Here is an 18,269-nt window from a genome sequence, read left to right on the forward strand (position 1 = left end):
AATAGTTTTAGTAATTATAAAAACATCCAATATTAAAGCTTTAAATCTAAAGTGGTATATCTAATACAGTATAACTCTTGTTTGAGAGCAGTTTGTAGCTCATTTAATTTAAAAAGGTACATCAAACCAGGTCTGCCAACATGAATGTCTACATAAGGAAATAAATTAGGTTAGGTTACTGGATTGTGTAGTCACTTAAATTAAATGAAAAAAAAGGTGTGAAACTATAGAGTCAAGCTTTAGAAATGAACAAGATGAATGTTATTCTTAACCATTCATCAAAACCCGGGATACAGAGAACAATGCGTCTGAAATATATCATTTGTTTCATAGCTTAATGCACTATAATACACAGGGTTTGACAGCTGAATTGTTTATAGGGATGCATGACCAACGAGAATATCTCCATAGTTAACGAAGGCCATGAAGGCTCACTGCACAATAGTTGGAAGAATGGTTGGAACATATACTTTAAAACTTTTGAAATATGTATCATTCAATTCTATAAGTCAAATGTTGCATGTAAATCTTGAATGACAGTCTACTGTCAAGAAACATTTAATCAAATGGACTCAGTAAGTGAATGGGCTCGAGAAGAGAAATATTGGTGCATTTTGACGTTTTCTTGGCAGGAAAGCCAGTGTCACTGGTGGAGATGCAGAACCGTGAATGTTCTGGTTTTGAAACTAGTCTGTTATGAGGCCCACATGGAAGAACGAGAACCCGATGTTCTTACCGGAGCGGTCCGAGATCAAATGTTCCTTGCAGTGTTTTGCTGCATGTCTTTCCTGGGATTATTAGGCTTTTGTTTTCACAGGAAAACGTCAAAAACATATTTAAAACAAACAATAACTGTGAGTAAGGAGTGATAGTTGGAATGGATTCAAGGCAGATTTAATGAGTCAGGACCTGGACTGTAATACCACACACGAGATCTGCAATAATCACTGGTGATTTTATGTTTTTAATGAACTTGTAGATTTATTGTATGGTCTAGTAGTGGTGGTATTTTTTCACTATTTATTATTCATTGTGCAGCCATTGTTTTAACAAGCATGTGGTAATGTTTGAATCTGGTTTGTATCTTATAAATGCTTGCGCGGTTACTTTGACCTTGTGAGGGCTACAAGCCTCACAAACGAACACACATCGTAAAGGTTATGATTTTGTTACACAGAGATTAAAATATCTATTGTGATTTGTGTTGTGTAATCCTATTGTCAGTGTCTTACAGCTCACCTTGCTCCTGGCAAAAGGCTGAGCTGATGGAAAATACCTGCCTTTATAGAGGTGTCAGCTAATTGGACTACACCATTCCTCTCAAACCCTGAGGGGTGTTTGAAGAGGCCACTCCATTTAAGCCACCCCTTTTTAGAGCCTCTTTCCCCTGCATGCAATAATGGACTGACCAGTAGTGCTATACATTCCTGCAGTGTGGAGATGAGGGGGGGTATGTGAGTTGCTCTTGGACAGAAGAGCACACAGGATGTCACCCATTTTTGTGACGTTCTGCTTATGCGTGTACATGCTAGATTGTGTCTGTTGATATCTACACCCTTTTGTTTAAACCTAATTGATTTTATTACCCATCTTAAAACTGTACATATATTGGGTCAATAAAATCCGTATTTTTGCACCTCAACCTGCACTCCTGTTTTTTCTGTACCCTGGTCCTTCACATATGGTGGCAGTGGTGGGATGTGAATTTCTAGTTTATAACCTTAAAATGGGACATGTTACTAAGACAAAAGGAACACACTGGTTGACTGCAAACATGTCAAATTAGCACTCTGGTTTTATGATTGTGACTTTAATGATCTAATAAACCTTGGACAAAAGTTATTATCAGTGTTTTTTTTCAAGACTGATGGACTCATGTCGGAATATTTTATAGAGTAGATGTGTTTTGACATATAATGGCTGGGATCTAACTGCATTAAACAATATCAGTTGGAAATATATACAAACAGTATACATGTGTTGATATGAAAAGGCCAAGGCAAACATTTATTGCACAATATTGAGCGGCAAGCCTTGTTGATGAGTCACTTTCCCTGGTAAATAAGTCGATAACTGTTGAAGGGGTTACTATGTTAGACAGAAACCAGTTTTTATGGTTAGAGATCGTGTAACATTTTTACTGTATTGAGCAATAAGGATAAAGGCCCACATTTCCTCCAGAACGAGAGAAAAAACCCTGGAGTGTCAGCTTACACTGTTCTATCTTGTGACACCATCAGGTGTACTTTGAACAGGCTTGTGTTTGGTTAAAACCTGCCTTGCACAGGATGGGTGGGGTAATGTGTCTTAGACCAAACAAGGTGAAGTCTCCTGTTATAATACGTGCTCAGGCAAAGAACGGACTTGAATGGAATCTTTTACCTCTAACACCAGAGAGCACGCACGCGAAAGGATTACTACTCTTTGGAAATAACATATTTGTATTACATTTAGACCACAATGGAAGCAACCAGTGATACCACAAAAATCTTGGAGAAGGGTCCTGAATACCTTCGAAAACAAATGGAATTGGAGAGTGAGACAAAAGGAGGCATGAGTGCTGTGGAGAGGCTAGCTGCAAGCAAACTGAAATACGTCAAAAGCGAAAAGGTGGTCAACTCTACTCAGGCACCAGTGATCATTATTGGATCCGCCTCTGTGAGTAGCACTGGGTCTTCTAAGCGGAGCTCGAACCGTGGTGGGAATCGTGTCACAGGGAGTAACTCCAGAGAGACTGCATGTGGTGTACAAATCACCAGCTCGCCAGGGCAGGTACGTCGGTCCAGCTCCAAAAAACGACCAGACTCTATTCTGCTCTACAGACAGAAATGTGATTTACTGAGAGGGTCAACATTGGACCGAAAACACCACATAACACGTAGGTTGCTGCAGAGCTCCGTACGTAAAAATGTTTTGTTACCTGAGGCCACAGATAAGGAGTGTGAAGCTGAGGGTGACAAGGAAACAATCACAACACCTGTGGGAACAGTAAAGGAATGCAGCTCATATGCAGAAACCTCTCTATCCCAGCAGAGGAGGAATGGACTAGCAGGGCAGCACAGCAAAGAAAACAGTGGGTCTGGGTCAAAGGTGACAGGTGGGGATTCGAAGAATTCTGCTGGTCTCCTAACGGTTCCTGAGGTTGAAAGGAGGTCTGGCAAAGGGGTCAGCCGTTCTCATTCTGATATCAGCTCCAGGTACTCCAAAAACTTTGCAGACTTTGATAATTTTTTCAAGTACTGTGGGCTTGGCAGTGATATGATTGACTCATTCGGGAAAGAGAACTTCTCTTCACGCTCAGCTGAAATTCAGATCAACATCCGGAGTTTTAGCACCTCTACGTCAGACGATGGTTTCTCCAGGAACAGTGGTGACAGCGACGGATTAATGGAAGAAGAGTTACATGAAAAGATAAGTCAAGGGACGTCAGTTATTGAGCGCAATGCAAGGATCATCAAATGGCTGTACAGCTGCAAGAATGCTATAGAGACTGGGCAAAAATTAAGAGACCTCGATTGAGGTGTGTGTGTGTGTGTGTGTGTGTGTGTGTGTGTGTGTGTGTGTGTGTGTGTGTGTGTGTGTGTGTGTGTGTGTGTGTGTGTGTGTGTGTGTGTGTGTGTGTGTGTGTGTGTGTGTGTGTGTGTGTGTGTGTGTGTGTGTGTGTGTGTGTGTGTGGTTCTTTATTGTCAAACTACCATAGCTACAGAGTAATTATGTCATTGAAAATCTTAGGTCACAGGCTTCTCCAATAATGCAACACAATAATACAGATAAGCAGACAATATTAACCAATATTAAAATATACTATATTAAAAGTAATACAAAAATAAAAATGGTTTTTTTTTTTTAAAGTGAGTGAAAAAAAAAGTGGAATAGTGCAATATGAGTCTATACACAAGTTATTGCAATGATATATTAGATAATAGATAATAATTACTAAGTAGCAGATGAATGTTATGAAATTATTTCAGGTGTGTGTGTGTGTGTGTGTGTGTGTGTGTGTGTGTGTGTGTGTGTGTGTGTGTGTGTGTGTGTGTGTGTGTGTGTGTGTGTGTGTGTGTGTGTGTGTGTGTGTGTGTGTGTGTGTGTGTGTGTGTGTGTGTGTGTGTGTGTGTGTGTGTGTGTGTGTGTGTGTGTGGAATGTACACCTTTCACCTGGAGAGAAATGGTAAGTGCCATCATTGGAATATGATCTTAAGAAGCAGGTTACATAAATTATGATTTAAGGGCACATGCTTGTCGTGACCTAAAAACCCCGCAAGGGAAAAAGTTTCCAGATTGTGATTGAATGATGATTACTTGACCAAAATCCATCAATTAACACATTATTCGGCATTTAGTAATGGATATAGAGCAACATCTGAGAGTCATTTAAAACAACAGAAAGGGAGAACATCAGCTAAATGGAATGTTTCCAACCTGACAACCGAACATTAGCAGCTTTTAACTCACGTTAGGTTACTGACTATGTATTTACCAATGCAAAACATCAATAACAAGTTTTAACGATTTATTTAGGCCAAATTATTTTTCATATATTTCAATTTAAGAAATGAAAAATATGATGTGTATTAGTGGAGATGAGTGTTTTTGTATTTTGGGCCAGTGTTTTTTTATTGAAGCTACATTTAAATCCATGTAGACTTCTGGATTTGTGTCGCATTGTTTTCATCTTTTAGTTTGCACATAAGCCCATAGCTTTGACCTTAAACACATGAATGTGACCAACTACAAACCATTTTTTCATATTGAATATAGTTGTGTGTTTATATGCGTGCCATGTGGGGCTTTCTGTGCAACTAATACACACACACACACACACACACACACACACACACACACATGTATGTTGATGTTGTTAGGATCAAGGATTTCTTGTTGACGCAAACATCACTGGTAAATCATTCAATGCAACTGCAGCCAGACATAAAGGCTGGTAGTTTTTAGTTGTTTTCCATTAACAGACTTAAAGAGTTTGTCTGTGAGTTCTGTGTGAGAGGAATGTACCTAATAACCCGATCCAGTGACCCGATGTAAGTGTATCTCCACTTCCCTTCAAATCTCTGTCTGCTTTGTTTCTTTAACACTTCCCCTCTCTTTCTGTCTTTAGCTCTTTTTTAAGCTGAGCAGAAGCAGTAACAGACATTATTGTTAATTGTTAGTGTTAAACTGAGTTAATTCCCACTCTGTTTTTCTCTCACACACTCAGAAGCAAACAATAAGTAGGTGTAGAGTATATGTGGGTTGATACTGCTGCACCCATGTTGTAGACACGCCTTTACTTCTTCCAGGAGCCTGGCAGACTATTTCCCCTCAAGACAAGTCATGTCATGCCCTCTCTTCTTGTATGTTGCCAGAACGTAAAGCTACTGATTCAACGTTTCACATGTGGTTCAACCTACATAAATGTACCGTGAGTGCGCAATGTGTGATGACTGACTGAAAATGAACACTGTGTGCATTCCTGTAGGCTTGCAAATGTCATGTTCGATCAGATCAAAAATACTTTATTGACCAGGGTGGGGCAGGTTGAGGGGGGGGGGGGGGATTGGTTTGTGTTACAGTGGCTCCATTTTAGACTATTATTGTGATTTTATTATGTTAAATTGTTGTTAGTACTATTCCAACACTAATGACTGGTGTTGCTGCTGCCTGTGTAACTTGTGTTTTATATTCAAGTAGGCCTACTGTATATTTTGCTACACAAATACAATTATTATTTTTCTTACAAGTAAACTGTTGATTGACTTTATACACAGTAATACTAAATATGCGTATCAAAAAAGCGGATGAAAGGAATAAACAATACCATACTGCTTTGAGGTGTTTTTTAATGTAATATATTTGGCCAAAAGAGGGCAGCATTTGGAGCTACTTTTGGGAAGACAAATAAAACTGCAGACTTTGTCCCTCAGATGAGCATACATCAATGTTGTGGATGTGAGATGTTTTACTTGTGCCATTACAATTATGATACAGTATTTGAATTGGTCTTGAATACTGTGAGTCTTGACTTACTTGAGAAGTGATAGGTGGAGAGTAATGACATGTAAAAACACAGGAACATACATATAAAGACAGTGCCAGTCAGGCCTCTGGCCTCACACCTTTAATATTCAAAGATGTGTTTTGTATACATAAAATAATCTGCATCGAGCATTCAATTGTGTCTGCTATGGCTTTACACCAACATTTAAGTAACCTGTTTAAACTGTCATATTTGAAAATGACAACTATCTCTTAAAATCCCAAAGCTATGAATATGCAAAAAAAAATCCAACAAACGTTAGCTACTAAATACAACTACTACTTAACCAACTAGCCTACTACGGGCATAATAAAATGTGAGAATTAAACAGACTATGCTATGGTAAGCCAACTCACAATAAAGTGTACAATTATACTCCTGCATATGGACATCAGAGCAGAAAGTGCCCACAACAGAAGGTACCCATATTAAATACCTGTAATACCTATGAGGTCTGAAATGTGGGACTGTTGCAAAAAATTCGATGAATTACTCATTACTCTCACAAAAGTCCAGTGGTTTGTTCCCATCCCCCATTCCAACATCAAAACATAAGTACATGTGCGCAGTCCTCTGTCACGTGCAGAAGAAAGCCCCAACAAAGCTGAATGTATACAACAAATTGAAAATCATTGACAGCACCATTCAGCCAATCAGCATCACCATTCTGGGTAATACCGGAGTTTTGTCCAATCAGAGAGCACTAGGGGGGCGTGGACGAATTCCACACCGTGTTTACTTCCTTCAATATTTCCAACACGGCAGTCAGAGGACAAGAAGCTGAAGAGACAACAAATAAAGCAGTCGCTAAAGGTTTGTTTTGCCTTTTTGCACAAATGTTCAGCTTTGTTATATTGTAGTTGAGATTATTGATGTTCTTCCTCTCGTAAATATACGCGTTGAACCGACTGACAGCTTGTCTTCCCATCGTTTTTGCGATAAACGACTTGGGCAGCGTTTGCTAATGCTGTTATTTTTTAAATACTCAAATTAAATGCGTGTTTTTCGTTGTCAGGTGTGTTTTTTAAGCAATTTGGCTTATTATGCCATTTTGCATACCAGTGTTTACCCTTATTATCGTGATAACATACTAAATATAGACTGTAGCATTTATAAATCCAATGGCACTCATGTTGGTAGTTGTTCTCAAGCTTCATCAATCAATCAATCAATCAATCAATGTTTATTTATATAGCCCAAAATCACAAATGCTTCATATAAACCATAACAGGTGGTGGTAGACTGCAGAGTGATTATTTTTGCACGAATGACAGGCTTTAATAATAAGATTCTTTATTCAGCCACGGAAATATATGGTTCCAAGGGGCTCTTTTCTTTTCTTCTCTTCCCAGGGATTGTGTCCATAGAGCTTTCTTCACACAGAACATTTTGCTAAACTAATTTGAACAAAAAACACATTTTGCATATAATTTAAATATGGGAATTGAATGTGTGCAACATAAATATAATTTGGGAAAATTAATAATTGAACCCATAGAAATCAGAAAATAACAAAATATATGTGACAACATTTCTCAATTAGGTACTACGTTTCTTTTTTCTTTGCTACCATAGACCTAGAGCATTAAGATAACATTCTGCCTCTTCTTCTGTGTTTGAAGTTGCAGCAACCATCTCTGCTCACTTCCCCCCCCGGCTAAAATGCCTTTCCTGGGCAAGGACTGGAGGTCACCTGGATGGAGCTGGAAAAAGACAGATGATGGCTGGAAAAGGATTATCTTCTATGGACATGAGTTGGAAGATAACAACAAAGAAATAGACTTGAAAGCGTAAGGTTCATTTTATATTCACATTTATTTGTGTTGGTATCATTACTCGCTCACCTTAGTCATCTATCTGGCCTTAATAACATTGTCATACCTCAATGGTGATGGAGTCAGTCAGTGCTCTATCAGGTTACATACACATTTTACTGACTGCATAATATATGATTTGAAGATTAATTAGATCCTCAGTAAACAAATGCAACTTAATTTAAGTATAAAACTATTTTTTTCTCTAAAGTCCTCAGCACCCCGATGCTTTCAATGCACTGCCTAGAACGTAGTATACACATGGACATGGATTATTTACTTTTAGAGGTATCATATCTTGATGATAAGTTCATAATGAGTCAAATGTGCTGCCCTTCAAAGTAATGAGTCTGAGTAAAATGTAATTGAAAACTATTAAATTAGTGAGTTTTGTCTGATTTTATTAGCAGTAGAACACAGTTCTTTGGATACCAATTTGATTACAGAATGTAATATGTAATATATGTTAACATTATGATTTTAACCATGAAAGTAGGTACAAAGTTTACAATTATTTCATTCTGATGACACAAAATATGCATAAGGAGCCAGAGAGTGCAACACTTTTCCTGACTTTCAAGTTTACTTCCACTGATGAGCACCTTGATCATAACCCATGGTGCGGGTTACTTCTTGAGTCGTTTTTATTTTCTATTGATTTTAACCAAATCATCCAGCCCTCTGCTTTATAGAAATATGTCGCAGAGCCTCACATTTAGCTTTATTGAATGACACTAAGGACAACTGTACTGTCAAAAGAACTAAGCGGTATTCAGAGCACAGCATGTAATCAGATATAATCAAAGAAAGTATTTACTATTGTATTTATGTTAGAATATCATTGTGCCCTCCATTCATCCATCTTCTCCCGCTTATCCGTGGTCGGGTCGCGGGGGTAGCAGTTCCAGCAGAGAGCCCCAAACTTTCCTTTCCCTGGCCACATCAACCAGCTCTGACTGGGGGATCCCAAGGCGCTCCCAGGCCAGCAAAGAGATATAATCCCTCCACCTGGTCCTAGGTCTACCCCTTGGTCTCTTCCCAGCTGGACGTGCCTGGAACACCTCCCTAGGGAGGCGCCCAGGTGGCATCCTGCCCGAACCACCTCAACTGGCTTCTTTCGACACGAAAGAGGAGCGGCTCAACTCCGAGTCCCTCCCTGATGACCGAACTTCTCACCTTATCCCTAAGGGAGACACCAGCCACCCTGCGGAGAAAACCCATCTCGACCGCTTGTATCCGCGATCTCGTTCTTTCGGCCATCCTTCATGACCATAGGTGAGGCTAGTAACGAAAATGGCCCGGTAGACAGAGAGCTTTGCCTTCTGGCTCAGCTCCCTTTTCGTCACAACGGTGCGGTAAAGCGACTGCAGTACCGCTCCCGCTGCTCCGATTCTCCGGCCCATCTCACGCTCCATTGTTCCCTCACTCGAGAACAAGACCCTGAGATACTTGAACTCCTTCACTTGGGGTAAGGACTCATTCCCTACTTGAAGTGGACAGTCCATCGGTTTCCTGCTGAGAACCATGGCCTCAGATTTGGAGGTGCTGATCCTCATCCCAGCCGCTTCACACTCGGTTGCGAACAGATCCAGTGAGTGCTGAAGGTCGCAGACCGATGAAGCCATCAGAACCACATCATCTGCAAAAAGCAGTGGTGCAATCCTTAGTCCACCGAACTGCAGACCCCCTCCCCCACGACTACGCCTAGAAATCCGATCCATGTATATTACAAACAGGATTGGTGACAAAGCGCAGCCCTGGCGGAGGCCAACCCTCACCGGAAATGGATCCGACTTACTGCCGAGGACCGGACACAGCTCTCGCTTTGGGAGTACAGAGATTGGATGGCCCTGAGTAGAGACCGCCTCCCCCCATACTCTCGCAGCACCTCCCACAGTAACTCCCTGGGAACTCGGTCATACGCCTTCTCCAAGTCTACAAAACACATGTAGACCGGATAAGCGTACTCCCAGGTCCCCTCCAGGATCCTTGCGAGAGTAAAAAGCTGTTTTTTTCACGCTTACCCTGTTGCTGCTTTGTACAACTGAATTTCCCCTCGGGGATTAATAAAGGTTAATCTTATCTTATTTTATCCATCGTACCACGACCAGGACGGAATCCGCATTGTTCCTCCTCAATCTGAGGTTCAACAATCGGCCTGACCCTCCTTTCGAGTACCTTAGAGTACATTTTCCCGGGGAGGCTGAGTAGTGTGATGCCTCTGTAATTGGCACACACCCTCTGATCCCCCTTTTTGAAGGGGAACCACCACCCCGGTCTGCCACTCCTTTGGTACTGTTTCCGACTTCCACGCAACGTTGATGAGACGTGTCAACCATGACAGTCCCTCAACACCCTGAGCCTTCAGCATTTCTGGGCGGATCTCATCCACCCCCGGGGCTTTGTCGGACAGTTTCCAGAACAACTTTGGTGCCGCCCGAAAGTCCTTCTCCATGTCTTCTCCGAACTTCTCCCACACCCGCTGCTTTGCCTCGGCCACGGCTGAGGCTGCTGCCCTTCGGGCCTGTCGGTACCTTGCAACTGCCTCGGGCGTCCCCCGGGATAACAAATCCCTGAAGGCCTCCTTCTTCAGTCGGACGGCTTCCCTGACCACCGGTGTCCACCAGGAGGTTCGAGGGTTACCGCCCCTTGAGGCACCTAGGACCTTGAGACCACAGCTCCCCGCCGCGGCTTCTGCAATAGGGGCTTTGAACACCGACCACTCTGGTTCAATATCCCCAACCTCCACAGGAATGCCGAGAGGGGTCTGCCTGCAGACCTCCACTCTCAGGACAGTTCCGGTGCAGACCTCCACTCTCAGGACAGGAAGTGCACGCTAAGAATTCCAAAATAAAATCACCACTCTCAGTACAGTGCCACTTTCCAAACAGGAAATGCACGCAAATACAAAATAAAATTGTTTCTGTTAGAACTGAGCCACTTCATGTCAACCATGTCAATTTAAGTTAAATTGAGGTCAGCTGCCAAAATGTTAAGATCCCCGGGCGCCGTACATAATGGCAGCCCACTGCTCCTAACACTAGGATGGGTCAAATGCAGAGAAACCGTTTTGTTACATAGTACCTGTACTACGTAATGACAATAAATTGAACCTTCAATCTTCTTGCTCAAGGGCACCTCGGCAGTGGCCTTGGAGGTGAACTGGCACCTCTCCAGCTACCAGCTCGCTCCATATTATTTGTTTTGGTCCGATCGGGACGTGAACCAGCAACCCTACAGAGCCACTGCCGCCCTAAAAAAAAAGATCAATATTTAGAAACTCTGTCCTGACCTGTCCTGACCTGACCCGCCCGAGATTTACCGTCTTAAAGCCCAACCAGGGGTGTCATCCAAGAGCATTGTAGTTAAGTTTCTCTTTCTTTATGGTTAATACTTTCTTTACTCACCCCTCTAAATCTTAAACACAGAAAACCCATCCACCCACACAACAACACGTACTCCTTAATCTTGGTTTTTTTCATGTTTCAATTGTTTATTTTCTTGCTGGTCACTTGTATTGTAAAAAAGAGATGGATTATTATTTCCAACTTGTATATGTCCTGGCCCTTTTCACCACAAAATACTGCAGCTCTTGAACTGTGTACATTATACATACAGTATAATGCCATGGCAGTGACATTCAGGATATCAGGAAAGAGTCACTTGCTCCAGGCTTATCTTATTGTTCTCGTTGGTTTTGTACATTGTATTACAGTTGCACTGGTCACACTCTAATGCAAATTCTTCCCATGCCTTCTGTGTCCAACAGGCTCTGCAGTGACAACAAAGAGAATGTGTTTGTTGGGGAAGTGTGTGAGCTCGCCACCGCAAAGAGGAAAAAGGACCTCTACAACAATAACACCAAATCTCAGTGTGAGTTTCAGCAACACAGAATCACTCTTTTGGCTTCATGTGTTTTTAAAAATATAAAACAATCAGGGAAGCACAAGCTATAATTTCACAATTTAAAGGTGCTTGTACTCTACTGGAGGACTTCTAGTTTGTGGTATTTCACTTATATTACCCTATTTTTAACATATTTAATTAAATTATGCTTTGCAGGTTAAGATCTTTACATACAAAGGATATGATTGACAGGATATCATGGACAGGAGGCGTGTGGTGTAGTGGGTTGTGCATTGGTGTTGGGATCAGGGGGTCACAGGTTCAAACCCACTGCAGTCAGCATGTCGTTGTGCCCCTGGGCAAGACACTTCACCCCAAATTGCTCCTGTGGGGATTTTCCACAGTATTGAGTATGTAAGTCGCTTTGGATAAAAGCGTCTAACAAGTGACATGTAATGATGGCCCCATAAAATATGAAGCATTGTAGTCATAATTGTCAATAAACCCTTCTGTAAGATCATTAGGACTGAAACATTGCTTTTTGGTGGGAAACACTTAAAGGTGGGGTAGGTAATTTTGGAGAAACCAGCTCAAGTGCGCAAGAATTAAAAAATACACAACCGGAAAAAATCTGCCAGTTCCTTACAGAGCCCCTCCTCCAACACACACGAATGCGCACATGACCAATGAGGGCATGAGATAAGTTTGTGCACAGATGAAAGGCTGACAGGCAGGTAGGCCATCCAGTTACTTTAGCCGGCCCGGCTAAAATGATTGGTCGTGCGTTTTACAGCGCCACGGCTTCCACAGATGATATTTTTGTATGGATTTTTTGTCAAAGCACTTAAGATATTCATTGCTATCGGGATGTTAAGAGCATTCCATGGAATATAACAAAAAGTGTATCTCGAGCCGGTTTCTCAAACTTACCTACCCCACCTTTAATGTAACTAAAACTTTTGTTTGATTACAAGAAAAAAATGTATGACTTTAAACAACATCTGACCTGAAGAACTTCCTGACTTCTGCTTAAACAGGTTTTTAACTTGCAATGAGGTAGAAAGTTACAAAGACAACAAAAGGTGACTTTATTTCCTTTGCTTCCCCTAAAGGTAATTCTTAGACTGGAGGCACACGAGAACGGTAACGCAAACGAACCAAAATCGTTATCAAAAAAGTCTTCCGTCCACACGCAATAGGCACCAGAAACATGTCCTTCGACACGAGACCGCTCGACCCTCTGGAGACGCTGTAGTACATATGCCGGGCCTGTAAGTGGCGCTGTACTTCCGCCACAAAATACACCAAAAGCAGCGAAGAAGACTTCCGAGCATGGTTTCCATGGTTGCCCTTCTGTTTATTCTCCGCGATGGATTTAGCAGCAGAGGTGGGGAGAGGCAGGGCTCTTTTTCTCCGTCAGCAGCAGCTGATCTCTGATCTCTCTCTTCTGTCCGATTAGACTTCACTCACGTTTATGTCCATAACGAGCAGATCTAGCTAGTTCTAGCTTATGATATGACTGCCTGAGTGTCAAAGGACACCTAAACAATAAGCGACATTTTGACCGGTGATTTTTAGATTTCGGCTAAAGGAAACTCTGCCGTGCGGGGGGGTCTGCTGGAGGCACCTGCTGGGTGCACTGTCCTGTGAGATACCGGGACCTGGCTCGAAACACTCGGAAAACTGTTGTTGTTACTGTTGGCAAAACACATCAGCAATGACGCGGGTGACACAGGGAGAGAGAACAGAGAACTCTAGCGGATACGACCGTTACCGTTCTCGTGTGGTTTAACATTGCAGCCCTGTGTCATTTTAATCATAAAGAACTGTAGAAGTTTGAATACGTTTAATAGCGTTAAAATGTCCTAAGATCCTTATATATATATAAAAATGTTCTGCAATTTGTACGCCCAAAGCACAAACAGAGGATTTACACAATAGTATCATAACATCATTAACAGTAACATCTATAATAACAACTATAAGAATACCTTATATATATCCCACAGAATCAGAATCTATCAAATCTGTTGTGATTGTATACCACATGTGGGGAGGTTATGATGTCCATTGTTTGTTTTTTTAAAGGTTTTGAGTCAATAAGATGACAGAATGTAAGATTAGCTATATTGGTGTTTATGGTGAAATATTTGCTGCAAAGCTATTGGATTGGATTGCATTCAATTTCAAAGGGAGTTATAATACTATGTCCACCTCAAATAAAAGTATGTACATTTACACCAAAACAAAAAATGCTGTTTGAAAGGATCAATAATGTGTTTGTTATTTCCCGTTGTCCAGTTGTTTTCACAGATAAATGGATATATGTGCAGAAAGGCAGCACGAAAGAGGTGAATGCTGCAGCTGTTACCAGAACGATTCCCATGAAGCCGTATTATTTTCAAATAAACTAATATTTAATCAAAAAGAAACATTTGTGTTTTTAATGTTCAACACACAGCGACATGGATACTGCACGCTTGGTGAAGCCCTCAACCGTCTAGACTTTTCCAGTGCCATTCACGACTTAAGTAGATTCAACTATGTTGCAAAAGTGAGTAATGAAGACACGTTTTGATTTAAGAATCCTCTTGAAATTGTTGTTCCGTTGTTTCTTCTGGTGTGACATAAACAAACGACTCCTTCACTAAATGTCTTACTCTGTTTTTCTCCTATAGCTTTTCCAGCTTATAGCCAGGTCTCAGCTGCGCAATTTGAGTGGAGCTGCTCAGAAAAACTATTTTAATATACTGGAGAAGATTGTACGAAAGGGTAAGGATATTTTAGGAATTGTTGTTGCCCACTAGCCTCTAATTTAAACTCTTGTTGCGGTTGTAACAGTAACGACTTCTGTTTATTGACCTTATTATTATTGCACTGAATGCCTAACCCCAAAACCAGTTGAAACAGTGTGTGAAATGCATGTGTTAATTGAAAACGGTGGTTCTTTTAAAAGACATGTTTGTTTTAGTGTATTTTTAATCTTAGGATACAAAAACAAGGTCTTTTGTGTCGATTTTCTGAAGGATTTTTTCTGTTTGTTTTTCTACTAGTTCTAGACGACCACTACAACCCGCGCCTTGTGAAGGATTTGCTGCAGGACCTGAGCTCGACACTGCACAGTCTGGCCATTCATGTCGGCAGGTGTGTCCTCGTGGGAAACGTCAACATCTGGTTGTGCAGACTAAAGACCATTCACGAATGGAAGCAGCAGCTCAACAACCTGCACATCCCTAAGGTAGAAGGCCACTGGTGTTTGTGTGTGTGTGGACATGCACAGGTATGCATGTGTGAATTCCATTGTATGTAGGAAATCTAAACACCTCAACTCGCCTCTTAGTGAAGTAGGTTTGCATCCTTTATATTTATATATTAATAGGTGAGAAACATTAAATATGGAAGGGGAAGTGTTGACAATAATCTTTAACTAGAAGACTTCATGCTCAACTTTGTAAGAATGGCATCATTCTAGTGGATTGCTGTACAATCCAGCTTTGAATTTGAATGTGTCATTGTTATTTGTCTCCCCAGCCAATTTGCAATGGCGTGTCATTCAAAGAATTGCCGCTACACACGCAAAACGACATCCTCTGCAAGTTATCTGATGCCTGTGACATCATTAACCTGGGACAGGCCACGCCTACTCTGCAGAGCCTCAGTGAGAGCAGCATTCTGTGGAAGAAACTCTGCCACTTCCACTTCTCAGACAAACAGGTGAGAGAAAAACATATTTAGTTTAATCAGCAATGCACAAGGAGAAATTAAGGCTAAATGCGGGATTTTAAAAATGATTTTAAAGGGGATAGGCTATAAACTTACAATAATAATTTATGGTCAAGCATCCAAAGATATGGCTGCCAAATAGTTCACCCTTTGACCACTAGAGGACAGAATCGCCACAGTTTTCTCACATTGATCTGTCTCACTCTCATTCCCTCATAAACACACAAAAACACACATCATATAACACATACTCAGGGTTGGTCTGGTTGAGAAATTGTCCTAAATAATGTGATTTCACTTGTCCCATTTATAATAACATCACTGTCTATTGTGTTTTAATTTATTTGTTTGTGTGTTTCCTTCCACTCACATGCAGTTCTGTAAGAATTTGGTCCTATCCAAAAGTGATCATGTGGACTGGAAGCTGATGTATTTCACCTTGAGGAAACATTATCCAATGAGGGAGCAGTACGGCGACACCCTGCACTTCTGCAAACACTGTAGCATCCTCTTCTGGCAGGTAAACCAGAAGATATCACACACTTAAATAGAAAAAAAGATGATGTTGCCTTTTTACTTTGAGAAGTTAGAGATCAGACCAGTGTAAAAAATGTTTTCCCAGGCAGCCATTAGCTCACCTTTGAAATCCGACACTCTATTGAAAAGTCACAAGTGGACAAAGAAATCATCCCATTTCAAAACAATATTCTCGATATTCAACAGGGATTAATGATTCACATACTGTATATAAGTGAATACATTATCACTGATAAGATAAGATATTACACAACATTATTGCTATTTTTTCTTTTTAACATTTATATTTTATTAAACATTTTCAAAAGACAAAAACACACGGACAAGGACATAGCGCACACACATCACAAGTAGGAGAGGACATAACATGAAGGGTGGGGGGCAGGGAGATTACAGTGTCAGTTACATTTGATGTATGCATATGGCGTTGTATTTATACATGATTTGCTTCATAATATAGGTATACTTCATTATTGCTATTTAATGTTACAATACAATAAATATATAATACAAAATATACAAAGCATGTATATTATAAATGTATATACTCTTGCATAAACATGCAGACATTTACATGTTAAGTAGTTATTTAACATAAAAGATAATGGTGATGATGATGGTTATCCTTGTTGTCCATACATGTAATTTAAAATCTCATGTGCTAATGCATACTGTACTTAGCTGTCAGTGGTAACAAATACATTTAAAAACACTCACTGTTTGCCCTCACTGACACATTTGATAAGACGTTTAACCACATGTAAGACAGAGTTTGAGTTATCAATCGGGGAAGATTGGCATCTCCCCAGACTAATGGTACCTGGATTCAAAATGCAGCATTTCCTTATATATCTCCCCCCTACTTGTGATTATCTACCACACAGTCTTGTTTTCCTCCCTGGCTGGGTCCCTGTACTGTTTAACCTCTTCCCTCTCCTTGCTTGTCTCCTTCCTTCCTGGCTCCCCTTCTCCCTGACTCTTAAAGGATCGCCACCTGACTTTGTTATTTAAGGTACTTTTCTTCCCATCACGCCTTTCTGTTCTGTCAGCTGCTGGTTTGTCTCCGATCTGATGATAACTTGTCTTTTTTCCGTGTGTGTAGCTTTTGTCTTGTACTGTTCTCAGTTTACCTCGATGTCATCACGTTTTGCTCGAGTTGTGTTTAGCAAACAGTGCCGCTTTTTCCGCTGACTTTTAAATGACCTGTAACCACATTCTTGAAGTTCATAAATTCATCTGAATGTTGAGTTAGCGTGTCTGAAAGTAAACTGTCAGTTGTCATTTAGTTTAACACAGATATTTATCTATGTGCATGCATACCAATGTCCAGGATTAGACCACACCAGTAAATGAGTAAATCCATCACTAAATATGTGTAGAAGTCCTTCCATGTTCGTGGTATGTGCTGGTTGCTGTTTCTGCTGGTTCTGTCTCTCTTCTCTCTAACTTGTTGTTGTCTGTCTTTTAGGACTGTGGCCATCCGTGCACAGCCATCGATCCGGACAGCTGCCTCATGCCCATTTCTCCGCAGCACTTTATCGAACTCTTCCAGTTCTAAACCCTCCATGTTTATCTTCAAGAGAAGCGTCCGCTTACTCTCTCCAAAACCGAGTGTGCACGAGACTCTTATGTCATTTACCGAAATACAAAGGGCTTAAACTGAAATAGATTACTTGTTTATGTCTTCATTTCTTTACGCACAAGGGTTTCCACTAAAAAAAAGGAGATATGAAATGTGTAATATTGGTGAAATATTCCTCCTGCTGCACAAATGTTTTGTCTAAAAAAATCTGTTCTTCATTGAGGAAAGACAAAATAAAATGTCAATGTAAGGTGAAAATGTGAAAGATTTATATGTAAAAGGAGTTGTAGCATGTTTATGGTAGGTAAGTGGTGATATGTAATGTTTAAGAGTTTTTTTAAGTTGTCAACATTTACATTGAGGCAGATTAAGATGACTCGTGTTCATTGTGGTTAAACTGAGCTGCTTTTTACTCTGTACTGTTTTGGTGGTATTGTTCTGCAATAACTGAACGCATTTGTTTACATACTGTATGTTGTCCTCAGTGAATTCTTGTTGTGCTCTTTGTACATTGAAGGGACAATTATGTAAAACTCCATTAGCTAGACATGTTTTTACTGCGTACTTTTGCCAGAGAAAATGTTAAACATTATTTATGAAAGAAAACATTTTAACATTTGAACTTTCTTCCAACTTTTGTAATCATTATTTAACGTGACAGGATTGAACTAGCTATAATTAAATATTTCTAAAAACATGTTTCTGATCATTTTATTATAAAGGGGCGGGGAATCATTTT

General features: G+C 40.5%; 2 protein-coding genes across 3 annotated transcripts; both read left to right on the forward strand.

Moving 5' to 3' along the window:
• The first annotated feature begins 2,296 nt into the window (after positions 1 to 2,296).
• fam110c (family with sequence similarity 110 member C) lies at positions 2,297 to 3,590 on the forward strand. The gene has a single exon (XM_034076611.2). The coding sequence runs from the start codon at positions 2,461 to 2,463 to the stop codon at positions 3,517 to 3,519; it is 1,059 nt and encodes a 352-aa protein (XP_033932502.1). The 5' UTR covers positions 2,297 to 2,460; the 3' UTR covers positions 3,520 to 3,590.
• Positions 3,591 to 5,552: 1,962 nt separating this feature from the next.
• Positions 5,553 to 18,225, forward strand: fbxo25 (F-box protein 25). Of its 2 annotated transcripts, XM_034075902.2 has the most exons (11): positions 5,553 to 6,841; positions 7,651 to 7,818; positions 11,612 to 11,715; positions 13,990 to 14,039; positions 14,150 to 14,242; positions 14,367 to 14,460; positions 14,742 to 14,926; positions 15,220 to 15,402; positions 15,788 to 15,931; positions 16,934 to 16,960; positions 17,417 to 18,225. In XM_034075902.2, the coding sequence occupies exons 2-11, from the start codon at positions 7,691 to 7,693 to the stop codon at positions 17,504 to 17,506; spliced, it is 1,098 nt and encodes a 365-aa protein (XP_033931793.1). In that variant the 5' UTR covers positions 5,553 to 6,841; positions 7,651 to 7,690; the 3' UTR covers positions 17,507 to 18,225. The 2 variants fall into 2 exon arrangements, with proteins under 2 accessions (XP_033931793.1, XP_033931794.1); XM_034075903.2 differs by lacking the exon at positions 16,934 to 16,960 and having other exon boundaries at positions 17,417 to 18,224.
• Positions 18,226 to 18,269: the final 44 nt, after the last annotated feature.

The sequence above is a fragment of the Pseudochaenichthys georgianus genome, chromosome 24 (assembly GCF_902827115.2).
Source record: "Pseudochaenichthys georgianus chromosome 24, fPseGeo1.2, whole genome shotgun sequence".
Lineage (NCBI taxonomy): Eukaryota > Metazoa > Chordata > Actinopteri > Perciformes > Channichthyidae > Pseudochaenichthys > Pseudochaenichthys georgianus.

Bases quoted from the DNA above. Each gene is read 5' to 3' on its own strand.
- fam110c (XM_034076611.2), top strand. From the start codon at position 2,461: ATGGAAGCAACCAGTGATACCACAAAAATCTTGGAGAAGGGTCCTGAA.
- fbxo25 (XM_034075902.2), top strand. From the start codon at position 7,691: ATGCCTTTCCTGGGCAAGGACTGGAGGTCACCTGGATGGAGCTGGAAA. The intron at 7,819-11,611 runs GTAAGGTTCATT...TGTGTCCAACAG, and splicing joins AAAGAAATAGACTTGAAAGC to GCTCTGCAGTGACAACAAAG. The intron at 14,927-15,219 runs GTAGAAGGCCAC...TTGTCTCCCCAG, and splicing joins ACAACCTGCACATCCCTAAG to CCAATTTGCAATGGCGTGTC.